Source organism: Petaurus breviceps, unplaced genomic scaffold (assembly GCF_028583685.1).
Source record: "Petaurus breviceps papuanus isolate PSGF00001 unplaced genomic scaffold, PetGlider_PUasm1.0 175, whole genome shotgun sequence".
NCBI lineage: Eukaryota > Metazoa > Chordata > Mammalia > Diprotodontia > Petauridae > Petaurus > Petaurus breviceps.
In genome coordinates this window covers 34,930,859-34,949,099 of record NW_027185764.1, presented here as the reverse complement: position 1 = coordinate 34,949,099, position 18,241 = coordinate 34,930,859, and the positions used below count along the sequence as shown (strand labels likewise).

The window sequence follows — 18,241 nt, the reverse complement described above, 5'->3', positions numbered from 1 at the left end:
CCCCCCTCCCTCCCTTGTTCCTTCATTTCCTACTTCTCTTCTCCCTCTCCTTCTCCCAGTAATCTCCCTATTGGAAGATGTAACTGAAATAGAGAAAAGGAGACAGAGCTATCATGTGAGCATGAGTAAAAATAGAATATGAATTGATCCATAACAATGGACCAAATTTCATCAGGGTGTGTGTGTGTGTGTGAGAGAGAGAGAGAGAGAGAGAGAGAGAGAGAGAGAGAGAGAGAGAGAGAGAGAGAGAGAGAGAGAGAATGTGTGTGTACTTGAATTCCAGATAATGTGCTTATCAGCCACCATTTAGTTTCAAAATGGCAGACTAACACATCAATCAAACTACATGCACCAATATGCATCATAGGTGGGACTAGTATGCTCATTCAACTTCTTTTGAAATTATCTTGGAACAAAAAATTAAATAAAAAAGAGAGACACATGGAATACACACAGAGAGACACACAATGCTTCATGCTGGAGTTGGAAGCAAGACCTTATTTCATTTGGCTAATTATGTGCTAATTATATACATTATTCTTCAACAGGTGTAGTGTATTCTGGTAGGGCTTGTCTATGTTTGCAGCCTTTTCTCACAGGAAGTCCTACACCTGTATTTTAATTGAGTCTCCTCAACTCTGACATATCTAGTCATATTTGCCTGCTGCTAACTCTTCTGTTGGCTGTTTTACTTCATCGACTGTTCTGCAATGAGAACTCATTATTTTTTTTTTGTTGTTTCTAATAAGGATGCTGTCCAGGTGGCAGTTATATTCCACAACAGCTTTCACTTCTCTTTTGCCAATGAAGAGTTCTTCTTTTTGTTGGTATTTTAAGGAGTTGGTACATGTTAGACTATATGGCCTGAAGGGTAGTGTCTAACTTTGAAATTCTGTGAGATTTTATCCATAATTCAGCATTCTATTTTTAGGGCAGAAAAAAAAGTCCATTACTGTGGATGCTGATTATCATAATCTATTAGTAATTATGGATGCTTTCGGCATAAATGTGCCATTCTCCTCAAAATGAATTCCTTCATGGAGAATTGAGAGCCCAAGAGGGAAAGGGCACTCTTGAAATATTAGAAATTGAGCTTGATATAAGATTTTATTTTACTTATAGCTTCCAGTTTTGACATATAATAAGAGTGATAATGAAGAATGGATTATAGAGGATATATTCAAAAGTGGAATATCAGTCATGGTATAATTTGGGCATATTGATAAATTTTCCCAGAAAATCTAATTAATTAAATAACTGCCAGAATTCACGTTCTGTTGTTCTTTACTTGTTTTTTTTTTTTAATCACAATCCCTTTGGTCAAAGATTTTATACTCAAAAGCAAGTGCTTATTTGTAACTGTGCCATGGTAAAACTGCATCATCACCACTCTATGACAGTGAGCAAAATTAGAAAAGATTAGTAGAAAATAGATCTTTATAGTTTGAAATATTCCAGGGAAGGGGCGGGTAGGTGGCGCAGTGAATCAATCGCCAGCCCCGGTGTCAGGAGGATGTGAGTTTGGTTCCGGCCTCAGACACTTAACACCCAGACCAAAAAAAAAAAAAAAACAAAAACTAGCCGTGTAACCTTGGGCAAGTTACTTAACCCCAACTGCCCTCCAAAAAAGGCCAAAAAAGAAAAGAAATTCTCCAGGGAAAGTCCAGTGGAAGCAGTCTAAATTTGAAGACCATGCTTTAGAATAAATGAGAGGTCTTTCATTTAAACAGAACATTTGTTTAGACCCTCTGTTAGACCAAGTGGAGGAGATCACCAAAGAAGAATGCTGTGAAGTGGGTTTGCACGGGACTTTCATTGTCCAGATCTGTGGCTTATTCAGTGTAGAAAGTGCCCAAAGTAAAAACTTTCTTCATTTTTGTGGATTAGAAACTTCTCTGTAATTTGTAGCCTCAAAGATTCTCTTAGGGCAATGAAAATTTCATCCTTGGTCACAGAACTAGTGAGTGCCAGAGGTCTGACTAAAATCCAGGTATTCATTTTTTTAAGGCTGGCACTATCTTCATTCTTTCATGTATAAGGACCATGTGACAGAGTCCTAGGAAAAGTAAATCATCCCAATGGACTCAATAACTCACCCTTCATGTTTCCCACATGCACCTAATTGGCCTCCATTGTTCCTAAATCTGTTGAGGTTTTTCGCGTGTGTTTTTGTTTTTGTTTGTTTTCTTGGCTAATCTTACACTTAATCCCAATGTCCACTGGATGTTCTTAATATAAAGCAGTCTCCAGTGTGGCGGTTCTCTCCTATAAACTCCTGATTCCTTCTCCCAGCAGTTCCTCCTTGTACACAATAATATTCAATGATCAAAAACAACTTGATTGTAGCATGTTTGTTCAATGAGACTTTTCCCATAGATTAAAAACTCCATAGTTCATCACTTTGATGAAACTGAATTTATATATCTAGATTCGTTTTTTTCTGAAATTTAAACAGACTTTCAGAGGTACTACTGAATTAGAGCATGCTTCAGAGACATGAATACTTATTAGATGTGACAATAAGCTAATAAGAATGATTTCCACAAGTAACACATCAAAACCAGTTTTAATACTTCAGTCACATCATATAAAGACTGCTAACCAAGGATACAACTAGGTTGCACAACGAATAGAGCACCAGCACTGGAGTCAGGAGGACCTGAGTTCAAATGTGACCTCAGACACTTAACACAAAACTAGCCATATGACCTTGGGAAGTCACTTGACCCCAATTGCCCTACCTTCCCCTCTAAAAAAAAAACAAACTGCTAACCCAGAAGCTTCTTAATGGAAGTCAATGGTCATTTGTTTGAATATGTCTTTAACTTCCCAAGAGAACAGCTAATATATTACTTTGAATAGAGCTCCTAATAATAGACAATAGCTGTTCATGCTCTGTACCAGTATATAACAATGACTTCCAGCCATTCTATACTTTTATAGGTCTGTATTATCAATTTAGAGTCTCTTTCAATGTACAGATTAAAACCATTAAAATCTATGGTTGTCCATCCTGTGCAACTTGTCTGTATTTCCCTGTAAAATCATTATAGGAAGTCCACATGGAATATTGGGCCTCTTCCCATAGATCTGCATGATACCAAGGAAATGCAAAAGTAGTCCATTAGTCATCCCTTACTTCTTTCAGCAGCAGCAGTAGTAGTAGCAGTAATGCTAACATGAACAATGATGAGGCTTTACCTTCATAGTTTTACCTCATATTTTCAAATTGCCTTCATCTGTAATATGTCATTTGATTGATTCTCATGATAATTCTAAAAGGCAGACTTAACAAATTATATTCACATTTTGTATGGGAAAGAACAGGGTGCCTCAGAAATGCCATTAGTCAAAGGTCACTCAGGGAGTCAATGGTGATGTGTAAATGGCCACAATATGTTAAAAGAAATGAACTAGAAAATTTGGTCATATCAAGGTGGCTTGTTCACCTAAGAAAGATTGACTTTATTTTCTGCATTAGATACCTTTCAGAAAAGTTGTTTATAAAGCAAAAACATGTATGTAAAAATTACATATGCATATTTTATATATATATATATATATATATTTCCCCATCTGTTTAAAGAGTTTCTTAAAAGTACTATCATCTAGGGGTGGCTAGGTGGTACAGTGAGTACAGCGCTGGGCCTGGAGTCAGGAAGACCTGAGTTCAAATCCAACCTCAGACACTTAACACAAAAACTATCCATGTTACCTTGAGTAAGTCACTTAACCCCAGTTGCCCTCCAAAAAGAAAAAAAAAGGGAGAAAAATACTATCATCTATCTATTAATTCAAAACTGAAGGATAGTTGGGGGTGGAGCCAAAGCAAGTAGTTTGAATGATTGCCTTCCTCCTCCCCATGTTCCCCTTGATACTGTACAAATGGTCCCCTGATGCTGGTATTGTTGACAGAAGTTTGTGTGATTACACTGGCCTTCAGGCAGTTATAAGTGAATTTGAGAGTGATGGAAAGCTTGGATAGACATATGTGGAGATTCATAAGAGTATGGAATTCCAGCAGTGCGAGAGTCTTTGGTTTCATCTATGTTTAAAAGTGTTTGTCAATATAATATGTGAGCCAGTGGCCTTGTCTGAGAGTGCAATTTAATTTGAAAACCATTCTGATTAATAATTTTTTGGGGGGAGAAGTGAGAATAAAGACAGGATAAATTCGCCAGGACTGGAAAATGGCAAAAGAGCAAAATGTTGTACCAGCAGATTACTCCTAAACCAGTAGGTCAGCGAGCCCAAAAAAGAATCCACTTTCTCATGAGTACATTCACTGTGGAATAGCAAAAGCCTTCAGTTGTAGTTGTCTGGCCATTTCACTGGTGTGTATCTATTCTCCACATCCTCTCATCTCCACGAATTTCCAAAGTTCACACTTCTGCCTCCAGACATCCTTCAGTCTGCTTTCTACCTGGGAAAAATACTTTTACTAAGTAGTTTAGTGGTAAGTGAAAACTGATTTTAGTAAGGTACTACAGTATGATACTATGATTAGTTCAGTTTTAGATTGTGAAACTAAAGCCCTATCAGGACATTCCGGTGGAAATATCTAGCACATAGTTGGAAATACATCGTTAGAACTTGTGAGATGTCAGAGATGGTGATATAAATTGGAAAGTTATCAATATAGAAATGCTTTTTAAGCAGTGGGCATTAATTTGATATTCTAGCAAGAGAATATAAATAAAGAAGAGAAAAATCTAAAGACCATACTTTAGGAACCACCTATATTAATGGAGCAACAGAAGAAAATCTTGTGAAGAAAACAGAGGAATGAGAGAATAGTTGGCATGCCGAATAGCTGTTTCTTAGAACAGGTGGTTCATGAACCTTTGAGAAGGCTAATTATATGGGACTTGTTCTTAGCTAATCAATAAAAGGTGGTTCAAAGGAGATTGCAAGTGAACTTAATAATAGTTGTCTCAACACAATGAATTTTGACATAGTAGTATGAAGTAGAAAACTCCCACAGTCCATTACAGTTGTTCCATTTTGCAGAATGGAACTGTGGTGAAATGTAATTCTTATTTGGAAAAATCAAACTCTTTAAAACCAACTTATTGCAAACCATAAAAAAGTATCCTTGCTTACATTTATAAAACTCTAGTTGCTCAAAAACATCTGCACTTAGAGACTTTATCTCAGCAGAGATAAAGAAGTTATTACTGGGGAAATGGCATCTTATAAAAAAGGAAATATAACCTAAGTGTGATTAATAGAGAAGCCCAGAAAGTAAGACAGGTTTTATATAAACAAAAAATTAATCAGACCAAAGAAAGTCAAAGGGACATGTCCAAGGTAACAAAGTCAGTGCCAGAGACAGAGTTCAAACCTACTTTTTTTTTACCCTAAAGGCCAGTGTTCTCCATACTTTACCACAGTGTAGTATAGGGCCCTTTGGTGACTGATACAGAGCCAATAGAGGACACATAAAGAGGACTGAATTATTTCTTCGCACCCGAGAAGGATGTTAAGGAGATTCCCATTCGCAGATGTCCTGTGAAATAAATGGACAAGTTTATAGTACAAATCAAAAAACTGTGATAGACTTACAGCTTTGAAAGGGACCTTCAGAGTTATCCAAAAACAGAGTAGTTAGATGACATATCTGAAGTCACACAGATAGCAAGTAGCAGAACAAAGTTTTGAACCCAGGACCTCTAATTCCAAATGTGGTGTTATATCCATAAGATTATTCTGCCTGGAAATCATGCCTCCCCCAATGCTGCCTCAGACAGCATTAACTTTTTGACTGGCACAATCACATACTGATTACTCCTTTGAAGCTTGTAGTCCTTTGAACTCCTGAAATTGATTAAGGCAAATGTCTAAGAAACCTTGTTTCACCTATTTTGTACCTGAAGTGATTTTTATTCAAGGACATCTCATTAGATTCAATCCAAAGTTCTAGTTTTTGATGTTGTTTTTACATCTTGAGTCTGTCAAGAATCCCAGCTTTGTAACATCAGCACACTTGATGAACTGCCATCTATGCCTTTATCCAAGTTATTGATTAAGAAAAAAGTTTTCCAGCCTAGGGATAAGTAAAGACCAGTTCTTGAGGAAGCCATCCATGCTGGCTCTTTGTAAGCATTGCTCCCTTTTCTGAACATTTACTAACCTTTTGAAATGATTCATTCAAGAATTTCCCCAGGAATCAATTAACTTTGGTGCCCAATAGAAACTCCACTCTCTTCCCTTTTCTGGAAATCAGAGCAATGTATACAATGCTGTAATCCTTGGGTATCTCTCTTATTCTCCATGATCTTTCACATGACTCACTGTAATCCTGCAATCACATCTGTACATTCTTTTAGTATCTGAGGATATAATCAGTTAATCATCTAGCCCCTAATACATGCCAGGCACTGTACTAAGTGATGGATATAGTTCATCTGTTCTTGGCACCTTTAATTTAACAGACAGGAAAGTACTCTAATATCTTAGTAAGCAAACTAAGGATTGAGAAGCTTTGCCTTTTCCCCTCACATCATCCCATGTAACATTACTACCCTTCATTTTATTCTCTTATCTTCTGACACAGCAACACTATTACTAGCTCTATTTAGCCACTAAAGCTTCAAAAACTGTGGGAATTTTTGGCATTAGCTTTTCTCACCAGCCATAGTTTATTCTGAGCTTTAAAATTCAACACCATTCTTTTAGGATCATGCGACACTCTTGTATTCATACTGTTGCTAGTGCTAGACTATAATTTCACATATATAAGGACTTTTCTACTAAGGAAGATCCCTCCAATAATGAAGGTTGGCACCTTCTCTGCAATTTAGTCTTGGATCACTCAAAGCTGAAACAATTTGTCCAGGGTCATTCATTCAGTTTGTGTAGGAATAAGGACTTGCCTGCAGGTCCTTCTGGCATCATAGCTAACTTTTCTCTACAATTCTTGGTGAAATTCAAGTTCACAAGTGACTTCCTTGTGTTTCTCCATAAATCTCTTCAAGTGACTCATTTTTTTCCTCCTCTTTAGAATGTTTTTTTTCCACTTTATGTCTTAGTATTTTTATTTAATTTCTATCTCTTGCACACACCGACTTTCCACAAAGATTTTAAATTCATTGTATCCTACCTAACCTTCTTCTAAACCCATTAAAATCTGCTCTTCCAAAATTTCATGTCTATATTAGATTACACATGACTTTTTTCACCTTCTTTATTACAAATTATAGAAAGAATTAGACCTCTCCTATGGGAACCTTCCTCTAAGGTTCCCAACATTTCTACCCCCCAAAGTGAGTTCCTGACAGTCACTATCAGACATAACTCTTGTTCCCTCCACCTTTTGAAGAATGAAATTATTATTATATGACAAGGATCATTCAATGAACCCTCCTCTGAATAAAGATATAGTTTGTGAAAGTACAGTTTGTGAAAAGTTATTGCTAGCAAGGACCTGTCTTACTTGGACCTTATAATTGATCTAGATGAAAAAAGGATCACAGTCAAAGCTCCACATTTGAGAATAAGACTAATCTGTCCTAAATAGTAATAAAACAAGATATTGATGGTAGACTCTACAAAAGTCTCCTCAGTCTGTCTGAATGCACAGCAAACTTACAGATGTGTGTAAAGGATAAATAATCAGAACTATATATAGTGGATAAATCTAAGCCATAACTTAAAGAGAGAAAACACCCAGTAAAAAGTATCTGAGGGTCATAGAATATTCTATGTGGACATAAGCCCCAAAGATCCATATACACAGTCTGAGCCTCAGTAAAGATTGTAAGTGAAAATAAAAGAATCGAATAATGCCTGTAATTTAAAAAAAATATATACATCTCATTGTGTCATAGAGGGGATAGTGGATTAGCAATTAGAAGATCTAGGTTTTATGGTTTAATAACTCCAGACAAGTCATTTAATTTCTCAAGGCCTCAATTTCCTTCTATATAAAATTAGAAATTAAGGCTATATGATATTGAAGGTCCCTTTCAGCTCTAACTTCTAGAATCCTAAGGAGTAGTGTGTGCAGTTCTGATCACTGGGAATCAAGAAATTTGCACTGGAGCAAGAAATGTTTAACTCTCCTAATCAGAAGAACAGTAATGCTGTATTTTGAGGACAGACTCAGGAGATCTGAGATCCCATATTTTTTTTCCAATTTATTTATTTATTTTTAGCTTTCAACATTCGTTTCCACAAGATTTTGAGTTACAGATTTTTCTCCCCATCTTTCCCCCACCCCACCCCAAAATAGTGAGCCTGCTGAATACCCCTTCCCTCAATCTGGTCTCTATTATATCCTCCCTCATCCCCCCACCCCAACTTTCTAGTAGGGCAAGATGGATTTCTATACCCTAGTGCCTGTATATCATATTTCCCAGTTGCATGTAAAAAGCAATTTTTTTAAACATTTGTTTTTAAAACTTTGGGTTCCAGATTTTTTTTCCCTTCTTCCCTCCTTACCCACCCCCACTGGGAAGACAAGCAATTCACTATAGGTTGTACATGTGTGGTTACGCAAAATATTTCCATAGTCGTTATATTGTGAAAGACTAACTATAATTCCCTCCATCCTATCCCGCCCCCCACTTATTCTATTTTCTCCTTTGACCCTGTCACTTTTTAAAAGTGTTTGCTTCTAACTACCCTCTCCCCCAATCTGCCCTCCCCTCTATCATCCTCCCTCTTATCCCCTTATTTTCCTGTAGGGTAAGATGCCCAATTGAGGGTGTATGTTATTCCCTCCTTAAACCAAATTCAATGAGAGTAAGGTTCGCCCATTCCCTTTCACCTTCCTGCTCTTCCCCTCCATTGTAACAGTTTTCTCTTGCCTCTTTTATATGAGATAATTTACCCTAATATATGATATTTTAAATTTAAAATATTCATATTTTAAATTTAAAATATTCATATTTTAAAAGTAGAGTTAAGAAGTTAAGAGGTAATAAGATAAAAATATGTAAAATAGTTAGTGAAATGGGTAAAATGAACACTGACCATCAAAAAATTCTAGACCCTTAAATAAGGGGTAATCAAAAGGAATAATATTGGAACAAATTAAACATTTAAGATACTTATTAATCCAAGAGATGACCTGGAAAAATTAAAAATCCATGAATAAATTCAAATATGTTTTGAGCAGTTTCTAAGTGTGAGTCGGGAATATCCAACAAAAGAAAAAATGTAACTAAATGTTAAGGTTGCCATTACTTAAGACTGGTATGACCTTCCCTACTATATCCCTTGTTTATTTGGGAGGTTTTTCCAGTTCCTTTTTTCAATTTTCCTGCATTTATTTTCTCCCTCCAACTCTGCCCAACCACACCATGAAAAAGATAAATAAAGCCCTTGTAGACAATAAGCATAAACTAGCGAAACAAATTTTGCACACTGGCCATGGCCAAACACTGACAACAGAATATAGGTCTAAATGAAAACATATTCCTGAATAATACTACATAGGAGCAAACAGGCTCAGTGAAATGAACTGTTCAAGCCCACACAGGGGATAAGTAGCTGAATTGGGATTCTGCTACTTATTTGACTCCATATTTGACTCCAAATCTACTGCTACTTTCATGGCTCCAGAAAATGTGTCATATCTTTACCTACAAGCATACTAATAATTTTTAGCTTGTTTAATAAACTTTTTAGTGATATTTAATATTATGTGGGTCTTTGGGGTTGCAGCATCATGTTGTACCGATGACCAAAGGAAATAATATGATTCTCACATCACTAACTTTTTTTCCCTTAGGTCTAATATGCTCTCAATAATATATTTTGCTGCCATATGTTGAGAATTAACTCTTTACTAGTTTTTTTGACATGTATTATTTTCAATATAACAAATGAACTAAGAGAACTGAATCCATCATATTTTTAGCAAAAGAATATAGCAAGGCATTCTAATGGTCCTTACTCTTAACTTATATCACTCTTCTTTTTAAGGTATCTATTATGGTACATATCCAAAACACTGGGTGTTTTCCTCAGGGTCCATATGTTGGGAGTACAGGCAGTATCATATTTTAATACATCAGCAAACTTGTCACCAGATAATTAGCTAATAGCCTTCTCTCCAATCTGAAACATCTGCACACCTATTTGTAAAAGACTAACTCTCACATGCAATAGATTTTTGCTTGTGGATGAGTGTTTATGCCCCTCGGTCTTTCAGAAATGGAACTGAATGTAAATGCTTCTTGCTTTATAGCATATATGGTTGCACACCTTTCAAAGAATTCTCTCTGAAGTCACTGCAGAAGATTCTGACTTAGAGATCTTCTTCCAAGTAATGCATGGTGATGGCCTTATCAGCAGAGTTTCCCTGCTGGTATAGCAAGGAATGCACCACATGTGCAGCACATTTTCCTGCATAAGCATAATAGCATTTTTGAATCAGTTTTCTCCTCCTTGCCTTTGTGCTGGTTACCCAGAGAGATGTTGGAGTATAACTTCATATGTTTCTAGGTTCATTATTATGATCTTTGTCATAGTTGTGTCTCCTAGATATAAATTGTAATTTCTATAACTCTTAGTTATTTATATCTATGGGGAAAAATTGAACATTCATTTATATCCTTCAACCTTCAGACACCAAAGTAAGAGATTAATAAGGTTATGGTATATTTTATTTCTGTTCATAGTTTTTATTCTCAAAACTTATCCTTTATTACTTTAATTTTTGTGTCAATAATAACTCTACTAATGCTCAACGAATTAATCATTCCTACTTGAAATCTGAGCTAGGGACTAGTGGACTAAAAAGGAAATTCTTAGTATCCTTTCTTCCCTTCTAAGATCAAAGTGCACAGAACTCTATTTGGGGACGTTACAAATTCTTCAAGGAAAGTTAATGAATCTAAACCAGGATTTTCAAAGTTACTGTTTCATGCCATAGAAGTGTAGCAAAATTAGATTTTAAGAGTTTGTTATTAAATGGTGGCAACACAATCCCTGTCAGCTTTTTGAAAACAACACTGTGCTTCAGGGAGTGTGTCAGGACGCCAGAACCTTTATTCTCTGCTGTTGCAAAGACAATCTCTTTGGAGGTTTCATATTTGTGTTTCCTTAGGTGGAATATTGTATTGTGTGCTTATAAGGTCTGAGTTACTTTGACTTCATGAGATTGTTCTGTCCACACCTTCCTCTTCCTCGTTGTCCTCCTCTTCCTCCCCTTCTTCCCCTTCTCCCCCTCCTCTTCTCTTTCTTTCCCTTCTTCCTCCTCCATTTGTCCTCTTCCCTCTTCTCTTCTCTTTCCTGCTCTCCTTTCTCCTCATTTTCTTCCCCTGTTCCTCCTCTACTCACCCCATCTTCTACTTGGAGAGCACTATTGTAAGGGTCTGAATTTCCCATAAGTGAAACTTTGATCCAGATGCAGGAAAGATTCTGCACTTGCTAGAATTCAATATTACCATCTCCAAGAAATATTAATTCATAAAATGGCCTTGGGGATAGGTTTTTTATGTCAAGTTGAAATATGTTCCCCTATCAGATATGGATGTGACATTTTACTCTCACCATCTACTTAAAGTAGATTTTCCCACCAGCTAGCAATAGAGCTACACTGTCTTTTCTGTGCCTTATATTAATCTGTGCCACCATTACCTTATGCTTTGAAGCAAAGTATTTTTTTAATTTTTTTTACTGATTCCAGAACATCTTTATTGCTCATGTGTGACTGAACCATCTCTGTCTAAAGGGCATTATTTCTTATCTCTTACCTTTCATTTTAGTCCTTATGAAGCAATACATTACATTTTCTGCTATGTGGTCTTGGAGTTGCCTTTTTTCCCCAGACTTTTACTGCCAGGTCTCCTATTGGCCAACTTTGACTTTAAACAAGAAAAATAAAAATCTTACTGCAGCCATCAGGTACTTACCAAATTGAAGTCTGCAAGCTTTGAAGATTTGTTCTTCAAATGTTCACTGTAAAACAGCTACAGAAAGATCACATTTCCCTTTCCATGAGACAATTCAAATTCAAAAACAGAGCCAAGGTGTCACAATATAAAACAGGGATACCAGAGATAAATATGCCTCTCTAAAACACTTTTTTCATCTGTTCTTTGTTCTACTATATGCTATGTGTTATATTTCTTTCCGCTTTAATAGCATTTAGTAGGAGGCAAGACAACTGAACTGGAGGGGCAAGAAGGCAGTGAACCCCAATAGCATCAGTGAGGTCTCAGCTTCTCTTTCACTAAGGGCCTGTCCTTAGACAGCATAGACAAGTGTGAATAGATGCTGGGCCAGGGGTGGAGAGCCTGCAGCCTTGAGGCCACATATGGCCTTCTGGGTCCTTGGGTGCAGCCTTTTGATGAGGCCAAGTTTTACAGAACAAATCCTTTTATTAAGGAGATTTGTTCTGTGAAGTTTGGATTCAGTCAAAAGTGCTACACTTGAGGACTAGAGAGCTACACGGGCCTCAAGATTGGCCCCCCAACCTCTGCCTGGGCTTTAGGACTAAGGTTACCAAACTTGCTTAACTGCCTCTATAGAGCTGGATACACTGATAGGAAGAAAACTAAGAGACCTAGGTAAGAACTTGCCATTGTAGAGCAGTTATCCCTTTGGAGTTACCTGGGTGTCTTTTTCTTCTGTGTCCATGTTTATGCTTCTTTGTTTTTTATGAGTCCCTGGAGAAATATTGTGCAGCAAGCTGCCTGAGGTCTTAGGCACAGAATGAACATACCAAGGGCATAGTCAATGGTCAAGGATAACTGTTTCATGCCACTTAACCTTCTTTCAGTGCTCTAGGCAACTCGAACATTAAAAGTGTCAAAGAAGGTGCCAATCTGCATTGAAAGAGGGTTTTGTTTTGTGTTGTTTGGTTTTTGGTTTTGTTTTTTGTTTTTCATTTTTTTTTTCACCAAGGAATTCCTTATTCCGATAAAAACAAAATCTCTATCCCTATTTCTATCATAAACATGAATGATGGAAGGCTTTCAGATATTCTACTAAATGATCATTTGCTAGTAATCTAAAATATGGGATGCTAGTTTTCTGTCTCAGTATTAAGCAGGAAGGTTATTCACCTCTCTATTGGATAGTTTCCTTGTAAGCCCAAAGTATATTTTTGATCCTTCAATGGAAATGGAAAATATCAAAGGATTTTTCTCTTGAAACTCCACAATTGCTACAAGATATCAAGATCACCCAAAGTAGCATCCATCATTTCAGGTCACTACATTTTTTCTGAATTATGTATCTTCTGGTACAGGTAGATGAGATAAAAGATCTCTTAAAGTATAGAAATACCTTCTATGAATGGTGCCTATTTCACAGAAGCGTTTTGTTTTTTTTAGAAAAGTTTTCACTGCCTTCCTTTTCATCTCTCTTTTCAGTGGCTATGTATAATGGGAATGGGAATTTGAAGATCTTCCCTTCCCCTTAATAAGCCTAAGGGAATTTGAAGAACTTCCCTGCTTTGAAAATAAACTCTGCCCTCTAATAGGCTGAATGTAATCATATGGAGCCTGTGGTGGGAGGAGTTTGCTGAAGGGTAGAGCAGAGCCCAAGGAAGCTGGGAGTCAGAGCTAGACTTGACGTTTGGGAGGAGAGCATGCTCCCCAGGGATTCAGATAGGCTTGTGAGCAAATATTGGTCTTATATTGGTTTGTGGGAAGGCTAAAGGATGTTGTGGGTCTCTGTGCTGTTGTGGCTTATTAACTTCTTTGCTACTATGACAGAATTGGCTTACTGGACTTGGGATTTTACTGGTTTTATGGTGTCAGAATAAATTTTTCACTTCTAACTTCTATATAGCAAATCTGTTATATTTTGTGATCGAGCACTATGCAGGTATATTTATAGTGATCATGAGCACTGTAAATATTGCACTGGCACTACAATATGAAAAAGACATACATTGTTAACATTCTTCACTCTTCCTTCCCAGGTTTTCCAGGGCAATTTTGACAATGACACACACCGAAAAAATGTCATTGACCCTCCCATCTATGCACGGCACATAAGGATCCTTCCTTGGTCCTGGTATGGTAGGATCACCTTGCGGTCAGAGCTGTTGGGCTGCACAGAAGACGACTAACAAGGCCCAGTGCTTGGAAACTCTGCTCTCTATATCCTGAAAAAGTATCTCCATAGAATAAACTGTGCAAAACCTGTAGGAAATTGAATGTTTTGTTTTGTTTTTTTCATGAACAAGTGCTCAATTAATGATAGGCCACTGTCTTTTCTTAGGAGGTCTAAGTCTGCCCTTTAAATGGTCCAACCTGATTTCTGTCCTTTAGATCTGTTCATGTACATATCCCCTCTAACTGTGCAATTACCTTGCTCATAGTCTTCTGAGTTGTTCACACTGGTTGAAATATGTTAGGAAAGGAGAGTGGTGTCTTTTTTTTTTTTTAACAGGGAAGGCAGAATGTTCTGATTGCCTCAGTGTGGAGGCGGAGAAAGTAAGTTGAAACTAGTCTCCTGTAAAAGAAAAAACAAAACAACAAAAGGAAAACCACTGCAAATTAGCAATACGTTTTGTTTTGTTCTCTTTTTTCCCTTTATGAAATAAGTCAGCATTATCTTAATCGTTCCCATGTGCCAACCAAACAGCGTCAGTATTTATTGCACATTTTGGGGAAAAAAAAACCTGTGGTATGTACTCCTTATGGATACTATATGAACTAGCATCCAATTCTCTTCTTCAATTATTTATAAAGCTCTTAAAACCTCTCCCCCACATAATTCTATTCCGTTTTCTTTCATTAGTGCATGGCCTCAATACATCTAAACTTTTTCAGTTAAATCTCGCTATATATATAAAAGCCTTAGTTTATATGAGGTACAGAACTTAATATACAGCCCTTCTACAACCCCTGGTTCTTACCTAGGAATATCCATGGTTTATTCTGAATGGAAGCCATAAGTATAGAAATGCCACAAATAAATTACTTCAATTATGCTATTATTTGGTAATAGAGTTATCGAAGGAAAATTGGAAAAGTAAAATTGTACTTCTTAAAGTCTGTATTTTCCACCAATTATCACATTTATTACCAGTATAACTACAAATCCAGTTTGATGTTATCCTATAGCAAGGGATCTTAACCTTGTCTATCTGCCATGACCCCCTTTGACAAATTGAAAAAGCCCAGAAGCCCCTTTCCCAGAATAATGCTTTTAAATGTATAAAATAAAATATATGGAATTACAAAAGAAACCAATTACATTGAAATCATCACCAATTTTTTATATGTATTTTTTCAATTATCAGACATTTGTTTCTCCCTCCCACCTCTTTCTACCTACTTGGAAGAAAGGAAAGAAAGAAGGAAGGAACTCCTGTATCACAATCACAGTCAAGCAAAACATAGTCCAATATATTCCTACTTTGGTCATGCTCCAAAATAAATTTCTTATTCTGCTTATTATTCTAATATGTCTCTGTGTTGAGGTGGGCGGTGTCCTTCTTTATCCATCCTCTGGAATCATAATCATTTACTTGGTCAGAATTCATATGGATTTCATAGTCGTTCATTTTTGTAAAATTGGTGTTTATATTAGAAATTTTCTCCTGGTTCTGTTTACTTCACCATTCCATACGTGTTTTTCCATGTCTCTTTAACACTGTCATTTTCTTCATTCTTTACAGCACAATGATATTCCATTACATTCATATACTACAATTTGTTCAAATTGTTCAAAATATTTTTTTAAATCTTCAGGGACTCCAAGTTAATAACCCTATTCTTCAATATGCTTGTTTTAATACGGTACTCCATAATTTTGCCCAAAGTGCTCAATTTGTGACTTGTTTACTGCACTTCCAAATAAATAAAATAAAATTTTGCTGAGATTGGAAGCTGATGTTCCTAAGAGAAAACACATTTCACAAGCCTCAGTTGGGGAAGAAGGGAAAGAACAGCTCCCCAAAGCTAAAAGTCTTTTTTTTTTTTTCAAAATGGAAGTCTAGTTCTATGTATGATTGCATTTTAAGAACCCTGAAGCCCTTTCTAAGCAATTTTAGCAACAATTAGGTACAGAGATTGGAGGTCCTGCTCACCAATATCTCTCAAGTTACTTGAATTTAAAAAAAAAAAAGAAAAGAAGAATAAAGAAGCAGAGGTATCTCCACAAAAGCACTGATCCTTCAAAGTGTATTTATATAAGTATTTATTTTGCAAGGCTTAGACATAGGATTTTCAAAGACTTGATTTAAGGGTCCTATAAAGGTTAAAAGAAAGTGTGGTATATGTACAAAATGTTACAGTCCTGTGCAACACCATTAAGTTTTTCAAGTTGTTTTTTTTTTTCCATTTGTGCTGCATAACAAAAGCCACTACTAGACTGTTACTGTCTTGTCTGTAAGTGTGTTAACAGCATTCCTTAATGATGTATATACAAAGTGGTCTTCAGTCACAGTAAACAAATTAAAAGAGAAAGTCAATCATAATGGCATCTTTTTCAAGAGCAGAAGCTATTGGCACAAGAAGTAGATCATAGAAGTTGGTCATTGACCAGCAACTTCAAAAGCATCACTTTGGGTTCTAATGATAAAGCTTTGTTTTAAAGTATCTCAATTTATGATTTGTTCCCATTAGACGCCAAAGATTAGGTTGCTATTTTCTCAATGATTAGTTTACCCATTTATGTTACTTTCCAGTTGGAGTGGATTTTTTTTTTATTTACCGTTTTTACACATAAAATTCCTTGGTTTGTGAAAAACACAAAGAAATGGTGACTAAATTTATTTTTCTCTCAAATCTGATAACCTTATTCCTTTCCCACTACCTTTATTACTAATCTCTTTTGTGGACTGTGTTCCATAGCTTCATCCTTAAGAGCCTGAAGAGAGAGCTCAAGATGTTAGGACTAATGCTTTGTGCTGATTTATGGAGGGAAAAACATCACTTATGATGCCATCAGATGCTATATTGGGATTTTTCTAGTGATACTATTCTTTTTTTATTATCAGTTTGCTGGAAACATTGGTTAAAACTACAACTGTAAATTCGGTAATATGTTTGAAAACATTGTATTATCTTGCTTTTGTATTTCTTCACTGGTACACACATTGTTCACTGACATGAAGAACAAATGTGACTTACTTGTCGCCTGCCTTTTTCTTATTTGCTGACAATGGCAGAGTTTCTATACTTGGAAAAGTTGAGAAATGTTGTGAAGTAGTCCTTAGCTTTTGCATCAATTGTATGAAACCTTGAACTGGAGCAAAAATGTTGGATTTCAACTTCACACTAAATCAGTTAAATCTGAGCAGGTAGGCCACACAGAAAGATCTAGATTCCAGCTTTTCAGGGTTTGATATACATGAATTCTCTAACCTGGAAATTCTAACACACACACACACACACACACACACACACACACAGGTTTTATCTATGTCCTAATAAAATTTCTTTTCATAGCCTCTGTTTCTAATCTTTACATTGACTTTCTCTTTCTGAATGATTACATACACATGAGTGTGAACTCTGAAGACCTAAGGGTACTAATGAGTGTATCTTTGCTAACCAACAACTTACAAACTATAATATTCAGTGCTGGCTTCTAATGTGTCAGTAAGTACAGAGGTATCTGAGACACATGACTTTTGCAACCTTTCAAGCTGTGTAATATTCAGATGTTTTTGTATATACTTAAATCATGTAGAATGATGTAAAAGCAGTATGACCTTGTCTAGTCTTCAAACTTACAATAAAACCTTTGAAAATCTAGGATACTTTTGAAGCAGTTGTAATTAAATACATTTATAAGAATGCACAAGTTGTCTGAACAAGAATGACTATTACTATTGACTACACATTATTTTTGGTTCATTTATTTTTCATATATCTAATTGAATAAAATTATACTGCCCTTCAAGTACTGACTAATCTCAATAAAAGATCCATTCCAAATATACTAAAATTAATACATACTTCATATGTTCCTTTGGCAGCAGAATTAAAATTTACTAAAAAGAAATTGCTCATCTAGAAGAGCTGTTTGAGAGGGAAACTGGAGAAGGGAGGAAGAATGAGCATTTATATAGTACCTACTATGTTCCAGGTACTGCGTAAAATACTCTTTTCAAATATTACCTCATTTGATCCTAACAACCCTATGAAGAAGCTATCATTAACTCTCTTTTACATTTGAGGAAACTGAGAAGAACAGAGGTTAAGAGATTTGCCTTGCCCAGGATCACACAGCTAATAGGTATCTCTACCTGATTTGAACTCAGATCTTTCTGACTTCAGCACTCTACCCACTGAGCCACCCGCTGCCTTGAAGTATGTTTGAC

At 36.2% G+C, this 18,241-nt stretch overlaps 1 protein-coding gene across 3 annotated transcripts in view; it reads left to right on the top strand.

Annotated features, from left to right (window-relative positions):
- Positions 1-17,854, top strand: part of EDIL3 (EGF like repeats and discoidin domains 3) — a 629,193-nt gene extending 611,339 nt beyond the window's left edge. For all 3 annotated transcript variants that reach the window (XM_069085066.1, XM_069085065.1, XM_069085067.1), the window contains one exon: positions 13,883-17,854. In XM_069085066.1, the coding sequence (XP_068941167.1) occupies positions 13,883-14,032 (150 nt within the window). In that variant the 3' untranslated portion in view covers positions 14,033-17,854. The remainder of the gene's footprint in view (positions 1-13,882) is intronic.
- Positions 17,855-18,241: the final 387 nt, after the last annotated feature.